Source organism: Ahaetulla prasina, chromosome 5 (assembly GCF_028640845.1).
Source record: "Ahaetulla prasina isolate Xishuangbanna chromosome 5, ASM2864084v1, whole genome shotgun sequence".
Lineage (NCBI taxonomy): Eukaryota > Metazoa > Chordata > Lepidosauria > Squamata > Colubridae > Ahaetulla > Ahaetulla prasina.
The window spans coordinates 97,691,812-97,718,833 of NC_080543.1; the positions used below are offsets into that span (position 1 = coordinate 97,691,812).

At 36.7% G+C, this 27,022-nt stretch overlaps 1 protein-coding gene across 2 annotated transcripts; it reads left to right on the forward strand.

Moving 5' to 3' along the window:
* Positions 1-76: 76 nt before the first annotated feature.
* LOC131199319 (interleukin-1 receptor-like 2) lies at positions 77-27,022 on the forward strand. 2 transcript variants are annotated; one of them, XM_058184983.1, is made up of 11 exons: positions 77-356; positions 1,782-1,851; positions 4,255-4,492; positions 7,359-7,551; positions 11,719-11,881; positions 17,311-17,376; positions 17,604-17,727; positions 18,964-19,100; positions 20,502-20,630; positions 22,787-22,936; positions 25,411-27,022. In XM_058184983.1, the coding sequence occupies exons 2-11, from the start codon at positions 1,788-1,790 to the stop codon at positions 25,500-25,502; spliced, it is 1,356 nt and encodes a 451-aa protein (XP_058040966.1). In that variant the 5' UTR covers positions 77-356; positions 1,782-1,787; the 3' UTR covers positions 25,503-27,022. The 2 variants fall into 2 exon arrangements, with proteins under 2 accessions (XP_058040966.1, XP_058040965.1); XM_058184982.1 differs by having other exon boundaries at positions 79-356; positions 24,735-26,991.

The following is a 27,022-nucleotide window of genomic DNA, read 5'->3' on the forward strand; positions in this document are numbered from 1 at the left end:
CAGCTGTTCCGCGATCCCTCTTCTAATTTGCCACCGCTTTCCTGACGGATGATGGATTTGAGAGCTTCCTTCCGGAGGGAGAATTTGCCAGCAGAAAATCTGAGGCATCTGCATTGCCGAAAAGCTCTTTTTACAGAGATTATGCAAATCAGTCATATTTTTCGCCCAAAATTAAAAAGAGAAAGGCGGTTCACTTACTTTAAAAGTATCACTTGTCATCTTGCATTTCCGTATAGAAGTTTTACGGCGTTATCTTCACAGGCAGAGCATTTCCGGAAAAAAGAAAAGACTACGGGATTTCACCATAAATTGCTACGAATTTTTTAAACCTATTTAATAGCTTTCTTTTTTCTGAGGTTAGTAGATTTTAATATTATTACATCATTTAATCGTCATTAATCGTGAAATGATAGCATAATAAATTACAGTATTTAGAAAATAGCTATTGTGCTCTATCGATATAAATCCCATTGAACATAATAGAGTTACTTCTGAAACATAAATATTTTCTTATACAGTAATGGGATTGTCTATTTTGCCACAATAATTGCATAATTAAATATATTGGCATATTTTAAAATGCATAGGTTTTTATTTAAAGAGGCTTCATGTTAATTTTTGTTTTTAATTGATATCTAAAATGGACATAATATTCATAACAATTCATAACAGTTGGTACAATCTTGTAGAAATGTATCCAGTTCATTTTGGGAGTATTGCACATTTTACCAGTGGTAGTGTATATTTTAGGAGTACATGAGATTTGGCATTGTTTATGAACTCTCTGTGACTAATAACTTTCAGCAAGTAGACAATATTTCAGTTTTAAATGAAACTAGACACTAATATAGAACACTGGTTTGTTATATTACCTGAACATAAAGTAAGCAACATTTTAGTTAATTACCAAGAGAGTAAATGTTTTGAATTGACTTACTTTTGAGCAGATAGTAAAAATATTGGAGTTGGGCAGCTAGTACATTTAAATAAATAAAAATAAGCTGTAATTGTCCTTAATCATCAGTCAAATTATAAACGTAGCTGAATTAAGATTCCATGTACTTTTGTAATTTTGCCAAGGAAGATCTTGAGATGGCTATTTTGGGGACAGATTCCAATATTCATTCATGTCATTTCTTTTCATAGATAATGTTTTAGTGTGATGGGGGTTTTTTTGGTGTGGATTTCATGTTGATAGTTCAACAATAAAGTAATATATTTAAATTATTTCTATCTTTTTCTAGTTAATAGCAAGATACTGTTAGAAAGTACTTTTTTGTAAATTAATTTTTACTAATACACTAATACATGTGCATATGCACACCCATAGATAGACAATATATTTACTATTGGCAATGTTTATTCTGATTTTTAAATTTGAAAGGGGTTGTCTTTTTTTCATCCTATATTTTAGTTCTGTTTAATTTTATTTCTCAGGTATTAGTGGTCTTTAATTTGCATCACTTTTTGTTTATCTTTTTTTATTTCTCTTTGTTTTTTGTAATCTTGAATAAATTCAATAAATGGAAAAAATAGTAAAAAAAACCCTTTAAGTTGTCTGACAAAGTAAATTATCCAGAGATGTTTTATTTAGTTCTGTTTTATTGTAGAGTACTATACTGGCATTTTTGGGGGATACGTGTATGTGTGGGAGAACTGGGGGGGGGGGGGGAGGAAGAAACAGCAAGGTTTCTTGTAAATGATAAGAATTGAAAACAGAAAAGTATCAAATATTTATGGTTGAATGTATTGAGTCTTTTGCTTCTTTCCTTTTTGTGCAGTAAACCATGAAATCTGCTTTAGCTGATTATTGTATTCTAGTCCTCTCATTTATCTGTGTACTCAAATCAGGTGAGTTCCTTGTAAACAGCTTTTTCAAATACTCGAGTTTTTTAAAAAAAGAGCAATTGTATTTATGATAATTACCCTGGTTATTAGATGTAAGCTTTTACTTTTCTTTTAAAATTCAGTAGACAATTTTCTGTGCAAATGGACAAAACTATTTGTGTTTCATAAAAATATTGTGGAACGCATGCTGACCTAGTTTTAATTAGATTTAAATTAAGGAGTGATGATCTGAATTACAGACTCTGGTACAGTAGTATAAAATAAGTGTAAAGTGCGCTATGCTATTTTTGTAAGCAGGGGTTTATTAAAGAGTTTATCTCAGTGTTTCTCAAACATGACAGTTAATAATACATAAACTTTAATTCCTGGAATCCCCCAGCCAGGGTGATAATTGAATTCCACACATTTTACAGTTGTCAAGTTTGAGAAACACTGGTCTAGGTATAATAGAATCAATTCCAAAGTAGATTTCTGAGATGCTATTTCATGAAAAGAAAGGTAACTTTAGATTTGTGTTTAGATTCCTATTGCAGTTAGCTCTGTAATGCTGATTTTATCTCTTCTTTTTGTTCAGTTCTAATTTATACCATGGTTAATAAAGGAGTCATAATAGTGAACTGTTGTGTCTTGTCCGCTCTCACCGCAGCCGGGGTCTGCTTATCTGCTCCCGAACACGGAGGAATGTATGCCTCCCGGCCCCAGTTCTGGCTCCATGCCCAGACAAGCTGCAGAGGAGGGGGCACCTCCCGGTCCCAGCCCTGGCTCCATGCCCAAGCAGGCTGCAGAGGAGGGAGCATCCCCCGGCCCCAGCCCTGACTCCATGCCCAGGCAAACGGAGCAGCTAGACCCCTCCCCCTCCTCCACAGCATGTGAGCCTGAGGAAAATTTACTTCCAACAACAGCTGATTGGAGTGACCCTCGCATCAGAAGATTGGATAGGCGGAGGCAACAGAAGGAAGGGAGGGGCAGGCCTTAATGAGTGCTGAGTCATAGAGCCACACCCCATGGCCTATATAAAGCATCTGCTTTCTGGCAGTCTCTGAGTCAGGCAAAGTCGAACTTATCTTGCTGAAGTCACTTTCTGGTCTCCTGCCTGCTCTGAGGACTTTGCTAGGACTTTGGGCAGAGCTGCAGAGGCAAGCCTGATTCGGATTTCCCTGACCCGGCCGTCAGCGGAGGAGTGGGACATGACATGAACTGAATCTTTCAGTGCAGAGGTTTTAGTGTAGTTTTGTGGCAGGATTATGATTATGATTACAGGGAGTGTTTGATTTACAACCGCAATTGATCTAAAAATTTCTGTTAAGTGACACATTTCTTAAATGAGTTTTGCTTTATTTTATGACCTTTCTTGCCACAGTTGTTAAGTGAATCATTGCAGTTGTTAAGTTAGTAACATGGTTGTTAAGTGAATCTGGCTTCCCCATTGATTTTGCTTGTTAGAAGGCCACAAAAGGTGATCTGCTGCAAATGTCATAAATATGAGCCAGTTGCCAAGCATCTGAATTATGATTGCATGACCATGGGGATGCTGCAGTGGCTGTAGATGTGAAAAATGGTTTTAAGTCACTTTTTTCTATGCCGTTTGAACAGTCACTAAATGAACTGTCGAGAACTACCTGTATAAGCACATTCATTGTAGCACTTTTTTCCATAACTGATACATTGAAGTGCTTATTGAGTTTTTTGAGGTAATGGAAAAGCTTAATGACACTGGCATGGATCCCAGGCAAATTAAAATGAGGAAGCTTCCTTTTATAAATGCCCTGATCTTTTCTTCTCTGAAAACTGGATAATCCCTGCTGCTCCAACATCCTAAATGTTAGGCAAGCAAAGGTGACTGTGTAGAGCAGGGGTCTCCAACCTCGGCAACTTTAAGACTTGTGGACTTCAATTCCCAGAATTCCCCAGCAAAGCTGGCTGGGGAATTCTGGGAGTTGAAGTCCACAAGTCTTAAAGTTGCCAAGGTTGGAGACCCCTGGTGTAGAGATAAGGGGATAAGAAAGTTTTCTTCATTTCTTAATTTATGTTGCAAGCTATAAATGATGGAAACTGCAAGCTGCAGCCATAAACAAAATAAGATGAAGATTGCCTATCAAAAGCTATCTGACTCTGAAAATAATCGCCTTTGAACGAAATGTGACTTGCATGTCAATATTTTGCAAAACAGAGTACTACAAAAAGTACTCTGCCAAGTAAAGTCTTGGAATATTAAGTATGAGTTTGTTTAGCTCAAGGGCTGCAACAGTCTTACAAGACGTCCTTAGGATCTTCTCCCAAAGTGATCATAGCCACAAACCCAAATAGGATGGATTTTGATCGAGAGTGTCTCTATCCCTGACAGAATGTTTTTTTCTTAACAATGGACTTATTGTTGGAATGTATGATTTCCCCCCCTTCATGTAGAGAAATGTGTCCAGGAATATATTGGAAGGCAGATGGTGTTTGAAGAAAACAATCCTTTAAGGCTTGACTGCTCAATTCGACACTATGAACATGCAAACTCTACCGTGAACTGGTACATGAATGGAAATGACACGCCTTTAATTACACAACCTTTTTCAAGAGTATTCCAAGAGAAAACCAGCCTCTGGTTTATCCCTGCAATAGCTCAAGATTCAGGATTGTATCACTGTATTATAAGGTGAGGAATTGCATTTATTGGTTTTGGGAGTGTAGGGAGTAGTTGTATTTTGATACATCATTGGGAATTGAAATTGTAGTTGGGGTTATCTAAGTTTAGCAAAATCTATACTGAAGTAGATACCAGGGTTTTTCTGCAGAAGTGCCACATTACATTCTGGCAAGGGTTGAGAAGTGGGTATCACTTTGCAGCATTTATAATTGTGTGGAATTTGAATTTTGTGGGATTGGTTCATGATTGAAGCTTGTTTCTTGGGTATTATCAGTTAACCGGTGGTTGGAAATGGTGCCAGCTCTATTTTAATTGGTCTATCTTAATTTGCAATGTGTGGTTTGAATCAGGCATTTGACTGTGTGGTAGATCATAACTAATTCTATTAATCTGCTGATGGCTCTTTTATTAGAGCGCCAAAATTAGGGAAATATTTGACTACATAAACAACAGAAAATCCATAGTTTTCTTGTAGGTAAAGCTGTTTTTCTATAGGATTTTTATTTCAGCAGTTCCAGCATTTTCTAGAGATCAATGATGTTTCATATCATTTTATTGTTGTATATAAAGCCTTCAGGATTGTTGACAGCAGTTTATACAAGGGACAGAAGTTTAGCATTAGCAGTGCTACTGCCACTTCATAGTACTTTACTGTTAAGCAGTTTATAGGGTCAGCATATTGCCTCCAACAATCCTGGGTTATTACTCACCTTGGGAGGATGGAAGGCTGAGACAACCTTAAGGCTGTCAGGACTGAACTGCTGGCAGAATTAGCCTGCATTACTGCATTCTAACCACTGCACCATGATGACTGTTAGTTTATTGAGAATCTGAAATACACTTTTGTCAGATGTTTCTTTCTTGTGCACTAGGACAGAGGTATTATAATGTCAAACTGAGAAGTTTTTGAGAGATGATATTTGGGATAACAATGCTGTGTTCCATGCTACCATCAAACCTACTTTAAAATTGCATGACCACACTTTAAAATCTATGCTGCTTTTGACTAAATAAATTTGCATTGGAACTTCTTGAAAAAACAAACCACAGCATTCTTAGTTCTTGCTAGAGGTTGATGTGTTTTGTGCATGGGAACTTGAGAAGGTGGAATGAAGTGACCCAGAAATAGCGGTTTATTAGGCAACTGCAAACAAAGTTAATGACAAAGAGGGAATAAATCTTTAACTTTCTTCTTACATTCTACTTCCCTCTTGTGGTCCATAGCTGATAAGATGACCTTTTTCCATAGTTGGAAATCATGCAGTTGTTAAATGAATCATACATTATGCAAATCTGGCTTCTTCCATTGACTTTGCTTGTTGGAAGTCGGCTGGGAAGGTTACAAATGGAGGTCCCATGACCTTTGGACAGTGCAACTATCATAAATATATGCCAGTTTCCAAGCGCCCAAATTTTGGTCATGTGACTATGGGGATACTGCAATGTTTGTAAGTGTGAAAAACAGTCATAATTCACTTTCTGCAGTGTGTTATATCATGAAACAAAAGGTTGTAAGTTGAGGACTACCTGTATGCCTAAGAGCTACTACTGTAGAAGACATACCAGGAACAAAATGAGCCTCACATATAAGCTCTTTCTGTTAAGTAATACAGTGGAGTTGATAACTTATTTGAATCTTGATAATACAGAGAATACTCTGTCGCCACCATTACAGGGTGATTTATTCCTTCCTTCCTTCCTTCCTTCCTTCCTTCCTTCCTTCCTTCCTTCCTTCCTTCCTTCCTTCCTTCCTTCCTTCCTTCCTTCCTTCCTTCCTTCCTTCCTTCCTTTCATCAAATTTGTATAGCTATCCATCTCACACAACTCTGGGCAGCATTAAATAATTGAAGAACCTGGGACCCAAAACGGGCCATGGGGGGCACCACATCCCCCCATGCTTCCCACACCCACCACGCATGCGTGCACCATCCCCCATGCAAATGCGCACACATCTCCCTGCACATGCTCAGCAGAGACCCAAAAATCAGCTGGCCAGTGGGAGGCATGCACGCATGCATGGTGGAGCTGAGTTGGAGTGACGGCTCCCATGCCCGCAAAGAGGGCTCTTCGTGCCAACTGTGGCACATGTGCCATAGGTCTGCCATCATGGACCTAAGCTTAAAGAAAACAGGAAAAGAACTACACCTCTGTCCCCTGAATCAGAAGATCCTCAGACCACAGATAAACTTTCACTCTCAAGCAAAACTAAGCAAGCTATACCTAGATAATGAACTTTAAAGATAATGCAAAATTCAAGCATAGTCCATGCCTATGTTGGCATAGGCAGTATGCCAACTCAAATAACGCTCCTTATTAAAAGTACTAGTACGAATCAGGGAAGATGGTTCATTAAAAAATACACCTTACATTTTCATCTTATATACATCTTACACAGCCCACTTGCCCTCTGCCTCCATCCATGGCTAAGGTAGCAAATTTGATAGTGGATGGACGTAAAGTCATGTTGTTTAAAATTCACACTCTTTCTCAACAATAAGCACTTTTTTCCAACAGCATTTGAGATACCCCCAAATAATATTTATATCTATTTGCTTTTATTGTTTGTTATATTTAAAGTCTTTCCAATTCCAGAGCAACCTGGCACAGCTTATGTTTTAAAGGCCTAAAAATAACAATGAAAAGAAAAAAAACATGTATATTTTGCATCTATTTTTGTAGAAATTGATCTAAATGGTGAATGATTTTAACCTCAAACTTGGACTAAGGATAATTTACTGGTTGCCAAGTTTAGTACTTTTGGATGTGGTGGCAATAATGTATAAAAAAAATAAAATACAAAGTTTTGGTAAAATATTCGGGCAGAAAATAGAATTGGACTGTAGAAAAAAAATAATTTTAACATTTTAATGTTTAGTTATAGGAATTCAACAAAATGTTATAAGTACAGCGTCCCAATTACAGCTCTCAATAACAGCGCTGGGCTTTGTTTTAACGAAAAATACTACCTTAAGCAAACCTTGTTTCCAAGAGGACCATCTCCGATTGTGTGTCATCAAGTGAATGTGTTTGGACAGGAAGTAGATTATCCTTCCATCCGTTGGTATAAGGTACAGATCTTTTAAAATTCCTCCTTCTCTCTCTGTGTGTGTGTGTGTATGTTTAGTGGATGTTAAATGAACGTTAGCAGTTATGAGAGCCTGTATCTCGCTTTCCCTTTGTAGTATTAGCACAGTGGCAGGGGAGAAACTTTGAAGAAGCAAGTGAAATTATGATTTATTGCCCACTGAATTTAGAAACTAATTCCTTGAATTGCCTCTGCTGTGATCTCTCAAGGTCTGTGGACCACTTATATTCTGTATAATCTAGCTCAAAGAGTTGCTACAGGGAAAACTAAAAAGAAAAGTTCTCCAGGAACACAAACATTGAGAATTATAAAAAAAGAAAAAATGGCATATAATTTTCATTTTTTTCTTTTTTATAATCAATGCATTGATACATCTATAGAATAAAGACTCACAAGTTGAATTCAATGGTGACTACATGAAGAATACAACCTTCTCTGAGATATTCTTTCAGTTGTCCACAATAACCTGCCTAGACACATACACAAACACACTCACACACATACACAGAGAGCATAAATCAGATTGATAAATGTATGCAAATGTAATAAATAATAAATAAATAAATATTTATTACATAAGTAATGTATAAAATTCTCAGATATATGTGAAAACAAAACACTACATCCTCTAGCAGTCTAAAAAGTCCCACGTAAACTATTTTAAGCCCTTTCCTAAATTGTAAAAAAGAATATACTAGCTTCAACACTGGTAATAATAACATTTTGTTGGAGGTGCTTGCAGGAGTGGCGGTTGAGACCCCCAGACTTATGGTCATGGGGGATTTCAACCTGCCATCGACCGGCTTGTCATCGACGGCGGCCCGGGAGTTCCAGGCCTCCATGACAGCCTTGGACCTGATTCAAGTAATTGATGGCCCTACGCACACTGGGGGAGGCACACTGGACCTGATTTATATCTCTGGACAGTGGTTAAATGATCTGGAATTAGGAGATTTAGTAACAGAACCTGTGTCATGGTCAGATCATTTTCTTCTTTGCCTGGATTTTCGGACCGCCACCCACCACCGCAGGGAGACGGAACCAATGCGTTGGTTCCATCACAGGCGCCTGACAGACCATGAGAGGTTTCTGACGGAGCTTGGGCCGTTCCCTGAGGATCTGGCCCACAGCATGGCTGAAGAACTAGTTGTGGCCTGGGAACAGGCCGCGGCTGGGGCTTTGGACCGTGTCGTGCCTTTGCGGCCTCTGACCCGGCGCAGATCTCAACCGGCCCCTTGGTTCTCCAAGGGGCTGAGGGAGATGAAACGCCGGAGAAGATGCCTAGAGAGTACCTGGAGGGCCAGCCGTTCCGAAGCTGACCGGACACTAGTTAGGTCTTATTCTAAGACCTACCTAGTGGCATTGAGGGAGGCGAAGCGTTCTTACGTTTCCACCCTCATTGTGTCGGCAGATAACCGCCCGGCCACCCTGTTTCGGGTCACCCGCTCTCTCTTCATCAGGAGGCGTGGGATGACCCCTTACAGGGACGTGCCGAGGAGTTTAGTGGTTATCTATACGATAAAATCGTCCAGCTCCGGGATGGTTTGGACCAAAATTGGGATGATCCAAGTGAGAGGGCGGAGACGCGTCTTGTTAAGATTGTTTGGGATGAGTTTGACCCTGTGGCTCTCGAGGACGTGGACAGGTTGTTGGGGAGGCTGCACCCCACCACATGTTTACTGGACCCGTGTCCTTCCTGGTTGGTGCTGGCCACACAGGAGGTGACACGAGGCTGGCTCCGGGGGATTATTAACGCTTCCTTGTTGGAAGGGGTTTTCCCTGCCCCTCCTCAAGAAGCGTTCCCTAGACTCAGCTATTTTGGGAAATTATCGTCCGGTCTCCAACCTTTGCTTTGTTGTGAAGGTTGTAGAGAGTGTGGTGGCATGGCAGCTACCCCGATACCTGGATGAAACTGTCTATCTAGACCCGTTCCAGTCCGGCTTCTGGCCCGGATATAGTACAGAGACAGCTTTGGATGATCTCTGGAGGGCCAGAGACAGGGGTTGTTCCTCTGCCCTGGTCCTATTAGATCTCTCAGCGGCTTTTGATACCATCGACCATGGTATCTTGCTGCACCGGTTGGAGGGTTTGGGAGTGGGAGGCACCATTTACCGGTGGTTCTCCTCCTATCTTTCTGACCGGTCGCAGACGGTGTTGACAGGGGGCAGAGGTCGACCGCGAGGCGCCTTACTTGTGGGGTGCCACAGGGCTCGATTCTCTCGCCTCTCCTGTTCAACATCTATATGAAGCTGCTGGGTGAGATCATCAGTGGCTTTGGGGTGAGATACCAACTGTACGCTGATGACACGCAGCTGTACTTCTTCACCCTGGGCCACCCCAACGAAGCTGTTGAAGTGCTGTCCCGGTGCTTGGAAGCCGTACGGGTCTGGATGGGGAGAAACAGGCTCAAGCTCAATCCCTCCAAGACAGAGTGGCTGTGGATGCCGGCACCGCGATACAGTCAGCTGCAGCTGCAGCTGACTGTTGGGGGCGAGTCACTGGCCCCAATGGAAAGGGTGCGCAACTTGGGTGTTCTCCTGGATGGACGGCTGTCGTTTGAAGATCATTTGACGGCCGTCTCCAGGAGAGCTTTTCACCAGGTTCGCCTGGTTCGCCAGTGTGCCCCTTCCTTGATCGGGATGCCTTATGCACGGTCACTCATGCTCTTGTTACCTCTCGCTTGGATTATTGCAATGCTCTCTACATGGGGCTCCCCTTGAAGTGCACTCGGAGGCTTCACTTAGTTCAGAATGCAGCCGCGCGGGTGATAGAGGGAGCCGCACGCGGCTCCCATGTAACACCACTCCTGCGCAGACTGCACTGGCTGCCTGTGGTCTTTCGGGTGCACTTTAAGGTTTTGGTTACTACCTTTAAAGCGCTCCATGGCTTAGGGCCTGGGTACTTACAGGACTGCCTACTGTTACCTCACGCCTCCCACCGACCCGTACGCTCACAGAGAGAGGGTCTTCTCAGGGTGCCGTCCGCCAAGCAATGTTGGCTGGCGGCCCCCAGGGGAAGATCCTTCTCTGTGGGGGCTCCTACCCTCTGGAACGAACTTCCCCCTGGCTTGCGCCAATTGGCTGACCTTCGGACCTTTCACCGCGAGCTGAAAATGTATTTATTTATTCGCGCGGGGCTGGCTTAAATTTTAAATTTTTTAGATGAATTTTAAGGGTTTTTAGATTTTAAATGTTTTAAATCTCGGCCAATTATATAAGTTTTTTAATTTTGTTTTAAGTGTACATTGCTATTGTTTTTATTCTGGCTGTAAACCGCCCTGAGTCCTTCGGGAGAAGGGCGGTATAAAAATCTAATAAATAATAATAATAATAATAATAATAATAATAATAATAATAATAATAATAATAATAATAATAATAATTATTATTATTTCGTAGTATGTATGATTCCTATCACAAAAGGGGCCACATTTGCTACATATCTATATTCAATGTGCTGCAAGTTAAAAGGACCGGTAAAATGAGCTTTATTACGGACCTAAGAGTGTGAAAAGGGCAATAGAGCAATAGGCAGGATGCCAGATAATTTGGGCCTATGTCATATATTAGTAAAAGGGATATAACACACACACACACACACACACACACACACACACACACACACACACCTACCTATACCTTTTTACTTTGGATATCCCCATACAGCAAAAAATCTTGCATTGAGCTCAGAAGGCAATTAATATTGTTGTTTCAACATAAAGGTCTTCCAGTACCACTTGCTATCTTTGCTGCTGCATTCTTGAGCAGCTGCATTTTCTGACTACCTTCTGTGGTTGACCTACTAATAACAGATTTTAGAAACCAGATCCTGAGATTATTAGCACATCTATCACTGAAAGCAAGTTTCCTGCTTTAGTAGATAAGAGAGTCACAGTCACTTAATTATCAAAAGCTAGTGAAAGGTTCCACTTGCCACTGTTATTATCTGGATGTCTAGTAACCCAAACTGTGAACTAATATCTGTTTACAAAAAGTAGTTGAGTATATGTATGTGGAGGTACATATAGACAGCGTAATCAAATTTACATACTGATAAATATGTGTGATTGGAGGGCCTACTGAAGTATGTTACAATTTAAGAAGCATTTTCTTCTTTTTGTCATTGAAATGTTTTACTTTGCTATATTTAGGAATGTGAGCCAATACAAGGAGAACGATTTGTGTTCTTCAGAAACAATCTTATTCTCAAAGATGTGAAAAAAGATGATGAGGGAAAATATGTATGCAAAGGAACCTATACTTTTAGAGGAAATAAATACAATTTTTCAAATAGTATTTTAATGAATGTATTAGGTAAGTAATTGTGTTATCAGCAGAATGGTAATTTGCTCCTTTATTAATTGGGCAATGAATGCTTTCCATTCTTTTTTCTGTCTGGTTACTTATATTTATTTTACCACATTTCAAAAGAGATTTAATGCAGTTTTTTAAATGATCAGGTTATGTATTAATCTATCTAGCAATTGAGACATATTGTGCCACTATTATACACATAATCTCAAACAACATTTAATATTCCAAATGTCCTTTTAATCAGTGTTAGTGTATATAATGCATGCAATTGCAGGGGAGAATTCAAAATTAAATATGGTTTACAACAGATTAATCCCTTTTTTATTCCAATTAAAAGTATTAGAAGTTCAATTGTTGTGCCAGCATGAAGGTTCTTTAAATAAAAACTAGTTGATTCCTTTTATAATCTTTGAGCTAATAATGTATTTAGATAAGTCACCTTTATCATAGGTGTTTGCTGCTGTTGCTGTGGTTGATGATTGGGATTCACAATTAGGGATCCTGGATTATTGTTTGGTTTTAATTCTTGTATGCCACCCAACATCATTTTTTTTTTGAGATGGGTAACCATGTAATTGTATCTGCATCTGTATTTCTATCTGTATCTGTATATCTATCTATCTATCTATCTATCTATCTATCTATCTATCTATCTATCTATCTATCTATCTATCTATCTACACACACAGTTTATACACACATGAATTTTTACAGTCTCTCCATTTGTTGTAAAACCTATGCTCTTCCACTGAAAAATATGAAAAAGCTGATTTTTTTAATGCCTTAGAGATGGTAGTTTAGGGGCCAGCACTGTTATTCCTTTAAGTATTAGAAGTAACAGTACTGACTCTTTTATCAATCTCCCCTTCATTAGGTTATAGCAGAGGGAAAGAACGTAGTGATGGCTGTTAAATCATCCTTGTTAAAAGACAACATCCACCATGATATTCCTCTCCCTGAATTGCATCCAAGCTGTTCACATATCAAAATGATTCACAAAAATTGCTTTAGGTTATAGGCTTCTCTTCCTAACCACAGTGACACCAATGTGACATTAAGTACACAATGCCCTTTTCACCATTTCCTACTTCCATTGTGCAAGTTCAATAGGGAAGAGGCACAGTTTGCATTGCTGTTTCTTTTGTCACCTGCTCCATTGTGTTGCCATTAGTTTGGAGCTCATACAAGCACAACATCTTTTTGCTAGTCAATAAAGTAGTTCCTCTTTTTAAAAATTTCTTCACAAGAATTGCAGGAAAGATTTTTTTATAATTTTTTTAAATTTTTTATTTTAATACAAATAATCCATCTTCCATTAAACAGTGTGTCATCTAGGTACCAGTATTTGTGCAATAACAGTTAAAATTTACAATCATATTCATTATTTAATCCACTCTTAACTTAATACCAATACATTAAATATCTAATACTTTACATCCTCTTCTTAATTTGCTTAACTATTAACTATATTAACTATTTTCTATATTTTACTCATCTACTTTTATTTCTAATTTTTATATTTGTTCTCTAACCATCGATAAAATGTTCTCCATATCACATAATAACCAGTTTGTTCTTTCTCTTTAATTGCCAGTGTTAATCTATTCATTTCTGCACATTCTAATATTTTCCTTATCATATTCTCCTCTGTAGAAATCTCTTCACTTTTCCAATTTTGTGCAAATACAATTCTAGCTGCAGTTATTACATGAATAATCAAATATACATTTCTTTACTATAAGTTTCTGGCAGTATCCCCAACAGAAATATTTCAGGTTTCAATTTTTATTTTATTTTTTTATTTACATTTATATCCCGCCCTTCTCCGAAGACTCAGGGCGGCTTACATTGTGTAAGGCAATATGTTGTTGTATCATCTTTTCTAACCATGTACATATTTTTATCCAATATTTTTTAGCTTCTACACATGTCCACGACATATCAAGGGTGAAATCCAACAGGTTCTGACAGGTTCTGGAGAACCGGTAGCGAAATTTTGAGTAATTCAGAGAACTGGCAAATACCACTTCTGGCTGGTCCCAGAGTGCGGTGGGAATGGAGATTTTGCAATATCCTACCCCTGCCACGCCCACCAAGCCACACCACGCCCACCAAGCCACACCCACAGAACCAGTAGTGAAAAAAATTGGATTTCACCACTGCCACATATGATAATATGAGCCAGGTGACATTTCCAACATTTAGCTGATTTATCTTTAAACATCTTCGCCAATCTTGCTGGTGGCAAATGCCATCTGTAAAACATTTTATACAAATTCTCTTTATACTCAGTTGACATTGTTAGTCTGTAATTTCTATCCCATAATTGTCACCATTTTGCTAGTTCTATCGTATAGCCAAAGTTCTTTTCCCAGGGTATCATTGTTTCCTTCACTTGTTGTTCTTCTAATTTAATACTCAGTATGTTGCAATATAGCCATATGGATTCCATCTGAGAGATCACCTATGTGCTAGATTAGCGTGGGATTCTCCCAGCTAGTTGAATCACATAGGTAGAAACCTCTTTGATGTTAGAGTCACATCAGAGGAGCAGGATATTTACCTCTATGGTGTGAAGATGCATTTACAGTTTTACAGTTTCCTTTACTTGATAAGATCTTCCTCACAAAGATCTAAGGAATCCCTTTATGTGAAGATCAATTGGTATGCAAGGTTAGGATATCACAGGATGTATTGCTATGTTTTGCTACATGATCGATATACAAGATTTTGTTTGATGTATTGCTTTCTGATAGACTCTCTTTGATGTATGTGCCTTCTGATGTTATTGTCTTTTATGCAAATGCTTTCCTGTAAGAATCCTAATAAAAGGGGAGGCTTAGATTTTGTTCTGGGCTCTCATCCCAACGAAGACTTTGCTTCTGGCTCATTGCTTCATGAGAGACCACCGCATCAGTAAATTGCTATGTAGTTTTTTTTATCATCCTCTCTTTTGTTCCTGTTAGTATCTTATCTAATTCTGTCAACTCCATATAAAAAACATATAATTTGGCATCTTTTTCAGGCCTAGATTTTATTTGCAGTTGTGTATACCAAGCCATGTCGATCCCCTGTTTTTCTAATTCTTGCTTGCTTTTGAGCTCCCTTGTTTCAGTCAAAATATTTTTATATCTAACAATATTTCCCATGTTAACAATATTTGGGTGTATTAATGTTTCCATCGTCGAAAGCCAGACTGGTATCTTTAAATATTGTTGTTCTCTAACCTTCTCCCATGCTAACAATAACACATTTCTTATATAATGTCTGTGAAAGTAACCATGTATCTTATTCTTCCCATGCCATAAAAAGGCATGCCATCCCAATTGCAAATCATGTCCCTCCAGTGTCAATAATCTTGTATTTCCCAGTACAATCCATTCTTTCATCTATGTTAACACCACTGCCTGGTAATATAATTTCCAATTTGGTAATCCAAAACCACCTCTACTTCTTGCATCCTGTAGCCTTTTTAAATTAATTCTTGCTTTTTCCCCCTGCCAAATATATTTTGTTATTATTTTATTTAGGTCTTCAGAATATTTTTTCTCCAATCTTAACATAATTGTTTGAAATAAGTATAATAACCTCGGTAATACATTCATCTTAATTGTAGCTATTCTTCCTATTAATGACAATTGCAAGCCTTTCCAATTTTCCAAATCTGTCTTAAATTGTTGTATCAATTTATAGTAATTATCTTCCTTAATCGTTACACATCTCGCTGTTAACCCCTAAATATTTTACTTTTTTTGTGAATATCTAATCTCTTCATTAGCTCATTTTTTTTGTTTTTCTGTAATATTCTTCACTAAAATCTTAGTCTTTTCTTTATTTATTTTCAGTCCTGCTATTTCACCATACTCTTCTATTCTCTTTAACCCTGTTTCTTGTGGATCTTATAAAATAAAAACCAAGTCGTCTGCAAACACTTGTAATTTATATTCTTCCTTTTTTATTTTTTCCATACCTCTTATCTCCTTGTCCTTTTTAATGTTTCTGTTTAATACTTCTAATGTCAACATGAATAATAATGGGGACAGAGGACATCCCTGCCTTGTGCCCTTCATTATTCTAACCTTTTCCATCATGTCACCATTTATCATTACCTTTGCAGTTTGTTTATAGTATATTGTCTTAATCATCTTAATAAATCTGTCCCCATAATCCGTAACTTTTAATTGCGTCAGCATAAACTGCTGGTTCACATTATCAAACACCGTCTGTGCATCAAGAAAAATCAATGTCATTTGCTTCTCTGGATGTGCTTCATAGTATTCCAGTGTATTTAAAATTATCCTCATACTTTCTTTAATTTGTCTCTTTGGTAAAAAAAACCATTTTGGTCTGTATGTATAAATTGATTCAAGAATCTCTTTAGTCTTTCTGCTATTATTGGAATACGAAAACATGCATTGTAGGAGACTTTAATGCAATTGTAGATGTGGACTCAAACTATAAATCTAGTAAAATAAAAAAAAAGAGAGGAAAATATATTCTAAGATACTTTAGGTAATTCAGTGTTGGAAGTATTCAATGAACTACTGTTAGAAGCGAAAGTACCAAACTAGTGGATGGAAGCATATATTACTCTCATATCGAAAGAAGATACAGATCTGCAACAGATAAAAAACTATAGATCGATATCGCTATTGAATGTGGACTGTAAGATATTTGCTTCAATAATAGCAGAAAGACTAAAAAATTGCAGGAAATATGTTGTAGGGCTGATTTTTTTTAAAAGCAGCTGTATTTTGGAAATCTGGAAAAAGATGGGTTGCTTCAGTAAATGACAGTGAGATACAGTACTTGCTCAAATTCCAAGTTTATTTATTTATTTATTTTATTTGTCACAACAGTATATATAAGCATAAGCATGAAATAACTATACGATATATAAGCATAAATATAATCATAAGTATGTAATAACTATATGAAATTGGATATAATCAAAGGGAACATTAGGACAGGAACGGTAGGCACGTTGGTGCTCTTATGCACGCCCCTTATTCATTCATATTGTCTTATGAATCATTTTCATATTGTCTTATGAATCATTTTCAAAGCATTGTAGTCCTAGTATTCATCTGGATAGTATTTAAAATTTAGTTCTAGGGCCTGAATGTCTTTTGCCATTCTTCCTTGTCTATTCTTTTTGGTATGATATTATTTTTTAAAAAAATACTTTATTTATTTAAGTAACTGTATGAAAGTCCCGGGGATTTTTCTTGGAATAAAAATGCTACAGATATTGAATTCATACATACCAAGCTATCAGTGACTTTATGTACATCTAAGATAATCTTTGTAATGTGTTTTGATATGCTAAAATCAACTTAACAAAACTTTGGCTTAAATAAATGCTAATTACGTGACCTTTGCATATGTATGACATAAAGGCTTATATATATGTTTTTGTGTTCTGTCAGAAGGTTTAGCCAGGAAAAGAACTGAAATTTTGTACCCCAAAAACCATACTATTGAAGCTGATGTTGGTAAGTTCTCTGCTATTATCTTAATTTTAAAAAAGACAGTAAAAAACTTATAAACCATTTTCAATTTGCACACATTTTAATCTCAATGATGCAAATGATGCAATGACATTCAGGGTGGGCGAGAAGTAAAAATGACATACTTTCATTAAGTTACATGGATATAAATTTATTTATTTATAAATTTATTTATTTTAAAAAACAACTACTTTTCTATTATCAATTTTTAGGATCCAATGTCTTTACAGAGTGTAACGTATCAAGTTTCAGAGACACACAGATTTCTATATCCTGGAGAGTCAATAATACTCTAGTTGACAAGCTATTTAAAGGTAGAATTATAGAAGGATTTCAGTAAGTATGATATATATTTTAATACACAAATTAATCACAATTTGTTTTCCTTTTGTAATAGATTTAGTGCTCATACCCTAATTAATTGTTGCGAAAACAAATGAACAACTTGGTGCTGTTTTGACAGACCAAACAAATGATTAATTATTTCAGAATATTTTGTATTATATAGACCATTGAATATTCTGATATATTTATATAATCCCTGTCCCAAAGGTGCTTTCTCAAGAGACGACTGGCCTTTCCTGCTTTTCTAGGAAGATGTTTCACTTCTCATCCAAGAAGCTGCTTCAGCTCTGACTGGATGATGGGGAATGGAAGGATTTATATTCCTTGCAGACAGCTGGACATTTGCATTCTTTCAGAGAATCATTGAGGCCACTTGACAAAAAGTACCTTTGGGACAACCGTGACCTAGATGAGAATCTCCATAGACATTTAGCTATGCACCTTGGGATGAACACTCTTGAATGATGTGGGAGTATGAATTTTGCAGAAAAATTTCAGACTACAGCAGGGGTCTCCAACCTTGGCAACTTTAAGCCTGGTGGACTTCAACTCCCAGAATTCCCCAGCCAGCTTTGCTGGCTGGGGGAATCTGGGAGTTGAAGTCCACCAGGCTTAAAGTTGTCAAGGTTGGAGACCCCTGGACTACAGGATCTCTTTCAGCAGTTCCAAAAAGGCTCCATGTCCATTTGCACTACTTACTGGTAGGTGACCCTGAAGACACAGACAAATCTTCAAATGGTCTCAACCACTCTCTAAAAGAATGCAAATGACTAGCTGTCTGCAAGGTATATAAATCCTTCCATTTCCCACCATCCAGTCCTAGCTGAAGAAGCTGCTTCAATGAGAAGCCAAACGTCGCCTAAGAAAAACAAGAAAGTTGAGTTGTCTCTTGAAAAAGCACTTTTGGGACAACCGTGGCCTGAATGACCGAGAATCTCCATAGACATATATAATCCCTGTTTACTGTATCAATAATGAAATTCAGACATAGCTTTGCAATTAACCACATAAGGCATAAGCAAGTTGAATAGGCATTGTACAGCATAATGCTATATGATATCAATTCTTGGCATGCGTGAAACAGTGCAAAGAGTAGATATAGCTAATTTTTCTGGCTCAAGTGTTAACTTAAGCTGAAATTTTGAACCTGAACCTTTATGTAAATATGGCAGTTCTTTACAGTCTAATTAAAATGTGAACTTCTAATATATTTCAATTTTAATATAGAACAAGTATTCCAAAGGAAGGAGCAGAGATTTTTACAGTCTCTCTGAATATTACAGAGTTGAAAAATGAAGATTATGATCAACACTTTACTTGCCATGCAGGTGAAGTTGCAGCATACATCAAAATACAGCGCCCAAGTATGCCATTTTATATTTGATTTCTAAATGTTTCTTACTGGGAAGAATGCAAATCTAGAACAGAAAAAAAGGGAAAAAGATAGCTGTAGAAACAATGAAATATTGCTGTAGCATTTCAGCCTCTGAAATACTGAATATAGAAGTGAGAGAATAGAATAGAATAGAATAGAATAGAATAGAATAGAATAGAATAGAATAGAATAGAATAGAATTTTTTATTGGTCAAGTGTGATTGGACACACAAGGAATTTGTCTTGGTGCATATACTCTCAGTTTACATAAAAGAAAAGATACGTTCATCAAGAATCATAAGGTACAACACTTAATGATAGTCATAGGGTACAAATAAGCAATCAAATCATATTAGGAAACAATCAATATAAATCGTAAGGATACAAGCAACAAAGTTACAGTCATAAGTGGAAGGAGATGGGTGATGGGAACGAGGAGAACATTAATAGAAGTGCAGACATAGTAAATAGTTTGACAGTGTTGAGGGAATTATTTGTTTAGCAGAGTGATGGCTTTTGGGAAAAAAACTGTTCTTGCGTCTAGAAATGGAAACATTATGGGTATGTATTGGAAAGTAAGCCACATAGTTTGTTGTGAAATGTGTTCTGGTATGCATAGAATTTCAGCCATAGGAAATTCTATGCCTATCAGAATTCAAGTTGTACTGAAAGTTTGTTCTAAAAGTTTTAAAATATTTTTCCTATATTTCATTTAGCCTGCTGCAATTTTACCACATAGAATATAACAAACAACCAAACCAATGCAGGGATAAAAATGGAAAGTTGTCTAAGTTATAGCGTTGCAACAGTCAGACGTGTAAAAAGTACTCATAAGTGCTGTTGTAACTTTAAACAATCACTAAATGAATTGTTGTAAGTCAAGAACTACCTGTAGTAAGATCTTGGAGGAGCTGTCCTGAACTAATGCCAGTTACTGCCACCCAAATGGTGGTGGAGTATGATACAAGTTCTCTTGTTCTTTTCATAGATGAGATCTTTGGGTTTTGGGGTTTTTTTTTATCCTAATATCTTGTACCATCAAAAACATTAGCAGAGTAGAAGAGGGTGACATTTCCTCTGTGCAAAATTCTGCTGATTTTGTGTCTAATGTAACTTAAAGCTATATAGATATTTAATGACTTTAAATTTGTGAAAATTGAATCTGATTTAGCCCTTAGATACAAATATGTTTCCTGGTTTGCCAACACCACAATTACTTTTCTTAACATACCATACATAGGATTTTTATATAATCTTTGAACTAGAATCAAGACAATAATAGTTCCAGAGGAAAATTGAATTTGGCTCAGTGATTTTTAACTGCTAATCATTATTCTAACCATTTCATAGAATACGGTATTTAATATGATTATTATTTTTTCTGATTTAGTCAAAAACCATGCAGTTTTTGTGATATTGATATTACTACTGATTATACCTGTATTAATCTGCATCTTCTTCAAGATTGAAATTGTCCTTTGGTATCGGAAATCATGTCGTCCTTTTTTTCATAAAAAAGGTAACACTGTTTGTATTAAAAGAGAATAATAATAGTAGTCATATTGATTTATTACATGTTATCAAGTCAGTATTGACTCTTAGAGATCATATAGATAGATTTTCTCCATGATCTCATCCTGGTCATTTAGGTCTTCCACTAGTGACTCATAATTGCTATACCTGAGTCCATGATGCCTTGTTGCTGGGTGTCCTCTTCTTCTTTTCATCCTCTTTTTCCAGACTTGGACCCATTTCCAGAGAACTAGGTCTTTGTGTAAAATCACCAAAATAGGGTAATTTGAAGCTATTCATTTGTACCTCAAGTGAAAATTTCTTAGACTGAAAAAAGCATGCTGACAAATAAACTGGTTATAATTGTGTTTAAACCAGATCAATAGCCTTAGCTTTTGAAGATAGGTTAGATGACAGACCAAGTTCTAACTTTGGAAATCTTTTTGATGATGATGATGATGATGATAATGATGATGATGATAATAATAATCAGTGATTATTGGGTGTCATACCAAAAAATCTTGGACAGCACTTAAAAACTCTCTGCATTGACAGTATTTCCACCTGTCATTTACAAAAGGCCACAGTGCTTGGATGCATACCAGTGGTAGGATTAAAAATTTTTTACTACCGGTTCTGTGGGCGTAGCTTGGTGGGCATGGCATGGCTTGGTGGGTGTGGCTTGGTAGGCATGGCATGAGAAGGATACTGCAAAATCCCCATTCCCTCTCCATCCCATTAGCCTGTTCTGGGAAGGAATCAATTCCCCTCTTCATTTTCCCAAATAAAATATTACTTAAAAGAAAAGGCTCCCAGAAAAGCAAGGAAAAATCAAGCTGATAAAAAAGGAACCTGCCTGAGGCTCATTCCACATTCCTGCCAGCTGCATAAAGGAAACTTTATAAGAAGAAAACAGCTACCAGTGCTGGTGCTTAATAATCGGTGAGATAATAGAAAGTGGAAGCCAGAAGTTCAGCTCCATTTACAAGCAGGCAGAAAACGCATTTCACAGGATATTTTACAGTGGGAATTGCCTAAACCCTTTTAGAAACACAAAGCCCATGTTGCACAAACCCTAAAACTTCAAAAACATAGAACCATATAATAATCCCTCCTCTTATCCAGTTTGTTGTTCAGCTGACCCAGAAATGAACTGCTGAATGTCACTTCGCTCTGCAAATAAAAACCTCCTTCCTCTGCTTCTTGGCTTGTCAATTTAAAGCAACGGCATCTTGGGTCTCCCACCGCACTTCTTTGTCAAGCGATCTCCCAGCTGAAAAGACAGCCCTGATTTTTTTCCTTCTAGCTGATCAGCTGGGAGACTGGGAGGCAGCCAATAGATTGGGGGCGGGGATTGGAGGTGGTATTTCCAAACTACTCAAAATTTCCACTACAGTTCGCGAGAACCAATCAGAACCGGCTGAATACCACCTCTGATGCACACATATATTAGGTTAGGAAGAACTCAATACATACGAAGACCAAAACCAGATGAAGAACTGGTAATAGCGATTTAACATTTTGTATATAACAGTTATTTAAAATGTTATAGGAGTTGCTATTTTTTTTAATTCATTTCTATGTTTTAAGGAAAACACAAGCTCTGAACATTTTATACATTTATATGAATACATATGCATACAAATATTTATTCATTCATTCATTCATTCATTCATTTATACGACCTTGTAATCCCTTGCTTTGGAATGGCGTTTATTGGCCGGGTGCCCTTCCTGATGCCTATGCAGAGTTTGCAGCAGATATTTTCTCTTTGAGCCCTGATAGAGAAACATCTGTTGCTGCCTAGGATTGAACTCTGAACCGAGTGGGATGCAAGCGTCTTCACCTGCCGGCTTCCGCACCAGTCACTCTCTTAGCATTATATAAACCACGGTTTCTCAACCTTGACAACTTTAAGATATTAGACTTCAGCTCCCAGGATTTCTCAGCTTACACTTGAGAATCCTGAAAGTTGAAGTCCACACACTTTAAAATTGCCATACTTGAAAACATTGATATAGATCCCCATTCGTTACATTCATCATCATCCCATATAAAACAGACATAGTTTGTTCTGGAATCAATCCTAGTTGCAATTATTTCGTGTATTGGGGATGGAGGTTGTTAATACTTTCTGAAGCAGTTTTGTCTTATACTTGTCAGTTTCAGATGGGAAAATCTATGATGCATATGTGTTATATCCAAAAATCAGCAGCCAAGTTGACTTTGTACTAAAAGTACTGCCTGAAGTTCTGGAAAAACGGTGTGGATACAATCTCTTTATACCTGGCAGGGATGATTTGCCAGGAAAAGGTAAATGTAACTTTTAGTCTGATCTTGTTTATTTACTATTTATTTTATTTATATATAGTATTGAATTTTGAGATTTCCCATCTCACTCAGAGCATCTATACAAATTGGCAAGTGGCCTATGCACACAGTCTGGTACAATGGATATAATTATGTATGCAGTCCAAAATCTTAAAATCCACTTCAATTCATGCAGCATTTTATATCATATGAAAACAAAGGCAGATTTAAAAAAAAATAATAACAGGGATAGTGGGGAGAATGATTAAAGAAGGTACATTTCTGCTACTAAAAAAATTGGTACATTTTACTTGATTTGTTTATATAATTATTAAATAATCATAGTGACATACAAAGTAAGCATATATAAAGCAATAAAAACATATGCACATAATAATAGAAAAAATAGCTCTTGAGATTCTTAACTTCTATTTTTTCTTACTTAAGTAACAGTAGAAAGTTCTCTACAGTTAAGATCCAAATTTATTCAATTAATATTTGAAAACAGCATGAAAATATTAAGTTTACAATTGAGAAATGATTTTTAATATAATCTTTAAGCAATTTTTACAGTGGAATCTTTTGCAACGTAATAAAATAATCCATTCTTTTTACTATAAAACTAGGTGCTAAACTAAATTGTGGGTGAAATGCTAATACAACTATTTTTCATTTACAATAAATTTATACATGTGTATCTGAGTAAAGAAAATAACAGTAACAATAATATGCCATGTCTTGATCTCCTTTTATATCTGCAGCTTTATCATTTAAATCATTTTAATTTCTCAAATCAGTGCTTTGTTGAAGGCAGTATGAGGAATTTAAAAAGCCACTCATTATGATTGCACCCAAGGAAATCTGCAGCTGAGATCAAGGATATAAATGGGCCAAATATGCATGTATCCAAACAATGCAGGATTACATACAGTAGTTTTATAATTAAAAGTTTGGATAATTTTATTATGTTGCATAAGATTCCACTTTAAAAATGGCTTAAAGATTATATTACAAATCATTCTCAATTGTAAAGTTAACCTTTTCATGCTGCTTTAAAATATTAGTTGAATAAAATTGGATCTTAACAGTATGTATTTATGTATGTATGTATATATATATGTGTACACACACACACACATATATATATATATGTCTCTGTATTTCTGTTGGTAAGTGAGAAAGTTGTTATGTGAATTTTGCTCCATTTATAACCTTTCTTACTACAGTTGTTAAGTGAATAACTGCAATTGTTAAGTTAGTTGTTAAGTGAATCTGGTTTCCCCATTGACTTTGCTTATTAGAAGGTCGGAAAAGGTGATCACATGACCCCAGGACATTGCAATTGTCATAAATATGACTCAGTTGCCAAGTGTCTGAATTTTGATCATGTGACCATGAAAATGCTGCAATGGTCATGTGTGAAAAATTTTCAGTGCCATTGTAACATCAAAAGGTCACTAAATGAACTGCTGTAAGTCAAGGACATACACACATACACAAATACCTATCTTATAGTGCCTACTGTTGAATTATATGACAAGGAATGTGAGATGCATTCATTTTTAGAGCACCTAGTTTGGCCTTTATGTAATAACACTTTGAAAGCATTCAGTGATTAATCTCCTGTTTTATTTTTTCAAGAAGGCTATATTTCAAGCCTTCTTAAAGTATTATTTTCTTGGATATAGAAATGGTCTTGATTCTAGGCTTCATTTTTGGCCCATTATTACGTCATTTAAAATCCATTTAAGAAGTTTGTGGATATTAACGTGATGTAATCTTTATTTGTGGTGATTTATAGCCTTAGTCAACGTTGTTGATGAAACCGTTACACAAAGCAGGAGGCTGATTATGATTCTAGTACCTGGGCTATCCAGCTCAGAAGAAGCTCCTGAGCAGAATATAGCAGTGTATCATGCTCTGATACCTGATGGAATGAAAACTATCCTGATCGAAATGAGTAAGATAAAGGATTACAGCAACATGCCAGAGTCCATTAGATACATCAAGCAAAAACAGGGAGCTATCAGATGGAAAGGGGATTTCATGAAGAAAGATTCTTCTTCGGCCAATAGTTCCTTTTGGAAAAAGGTCCGATACCGAATGCCACCGGAACATCAAGGATCCCAAGAACTAGCTCTGATGCCAGCCCCTTGCAGCGTCTCCTAGATGATAAAAGCATAGTCTTGAGGTCATTTCAGAATCCCTCTGGAAGGACTTTTGCATTAAAGCTGAGGCAACATGTCCTAGATGGTGGAGATGGATTCCTAAATTTATATGTCACGTTGGAACTTATTTTCTTTTTTATTCACCAAATTAAGGTACTCCCAGAAGCCGAATTGTACAGCATTTTCATTTGCACTTTTTAAAAAAAATGTAATGTGAAGAGGAATTTTTTTGGGGGGATAAAGAATTCCTGCTTACAAATATGGTACAAATACCATGACTTACTGGCTAATTTAATACCATCCTTTTAGTTTCAGATGCCAATCCTGCCTCAATGTATGTTTCCAGGTTCTGTGCAGTAGCATGGAAAATTCATCTGATGATGACCTGTGCTATAAACTAGATTTCCTGAGCACCTAGTTTAGCATGTTATTAAAGTGCTTTGTTACCTGGTAGATCTAGTTTTCCACATATTAACCTTTTATGCTCTCCTGCAACCATGTAATGCTCCTATCCCTTCTTTTAGACAGTCATTTTTAAATATGCTTTTTATTGTTTTCACTTTGTAGTATATTGTTTACTATTCTAGATTTTTTATAAGCATGTTTAGGTTTTATTTTTACTGTATCGTTTAAGCTTCTTAAATAACCAGATTCTGCCCTAACCAGATTCAGCGTCTCAAATATTTCATTTTGACTTGTTCTGTTTTTTAATACAATTTTTGGAGCTTTCTCATTTTCAAGAGAGAAAATCTGCATGTGCACGCATACACTTGTGGCAGGTTGCATTTCCACTGGCATCCTATTTTTGAACCTCTGCTCCCCTTAGTGAGTACTAAGTGATGAGTTAGATAAGCCCCTGATACAGTTTTATTTTTGCAGACTCTTTTTGCAGGTATACTAACATAATAGGTTAGGAGCAGGGGTGAAATTCAAAAATTTTCCCTACCGGTTCTGTAAGTGTGCCTTGGTGGTTGTGGCAGGGGAAGGATATTACAAAATCCCCATTCCCACCACACTCCTGGGGGAAGGGTATTGCAAAATCTGCATTCCCACTCCACTCTGGGGCCAGCCAGAGGTGATATATGCCGGTTCTCCGAACTACTCAAAAATTCCGCTACCAATTCTCCAGAACCTGTTAGAACCTGCTGGATTTCACCCCTGGTTAGGAGGCCTGAAATTTTTGAATGCCCTGTCTTTAATATTTCCTTTCATTAGCTCTCTAAAGCATTAGAAAGAGGCCCTACACCATGTGTAACAATGCAAAGTATTAATCTTCAAACCTACAGACGAGTCTTTTTGCATTGCTATATACATTTAAAATTTTAACACAGCTGAGAGTCTGTTTTTAGCAGTATATATGCAACATGCTCTTTTTTTTGCTTGAAAATATATTCTAATGTATGTATATTATTTTTATGATGTGAACTGTCTAGAATTGATTTAAACCATGTGGATGCCTAAGTAGAATTAAATAAATAAATACTGTTTCCCCTTTAGTCACAAATATGAGCTTGTGCTTACTATAGATTGACAAATGTGCTCAGATTAGGGATAAGCTATACTGCAACCTAATTAATTTGGTATTAATATGCCCTCAAAAAATGTTTTTTTCCCAAATAAAAATAACAGTGGTGAATTTTTAAAAAATATTTTATTTTAGTGATAGCTCAGATTAAAGATCTACACATTGGTTGTAAATTAAAACATTAGGTTGTATTATCTTTTACTTTTGCCAATATATTGGAGTGTAAGAAATTATTAGCAAGAATGAAATAGTTACATGTATGATGAAGTAATGAATGTATAATAATTTTTATTGTTTAAGCTAAAGATGGTTGCAAAAAATCAAAAAGGCTTGATACCATGGCGAACAAAATTATAACAAAGAATTGCTCAATTGACTAAAATATTCATGAAAAGA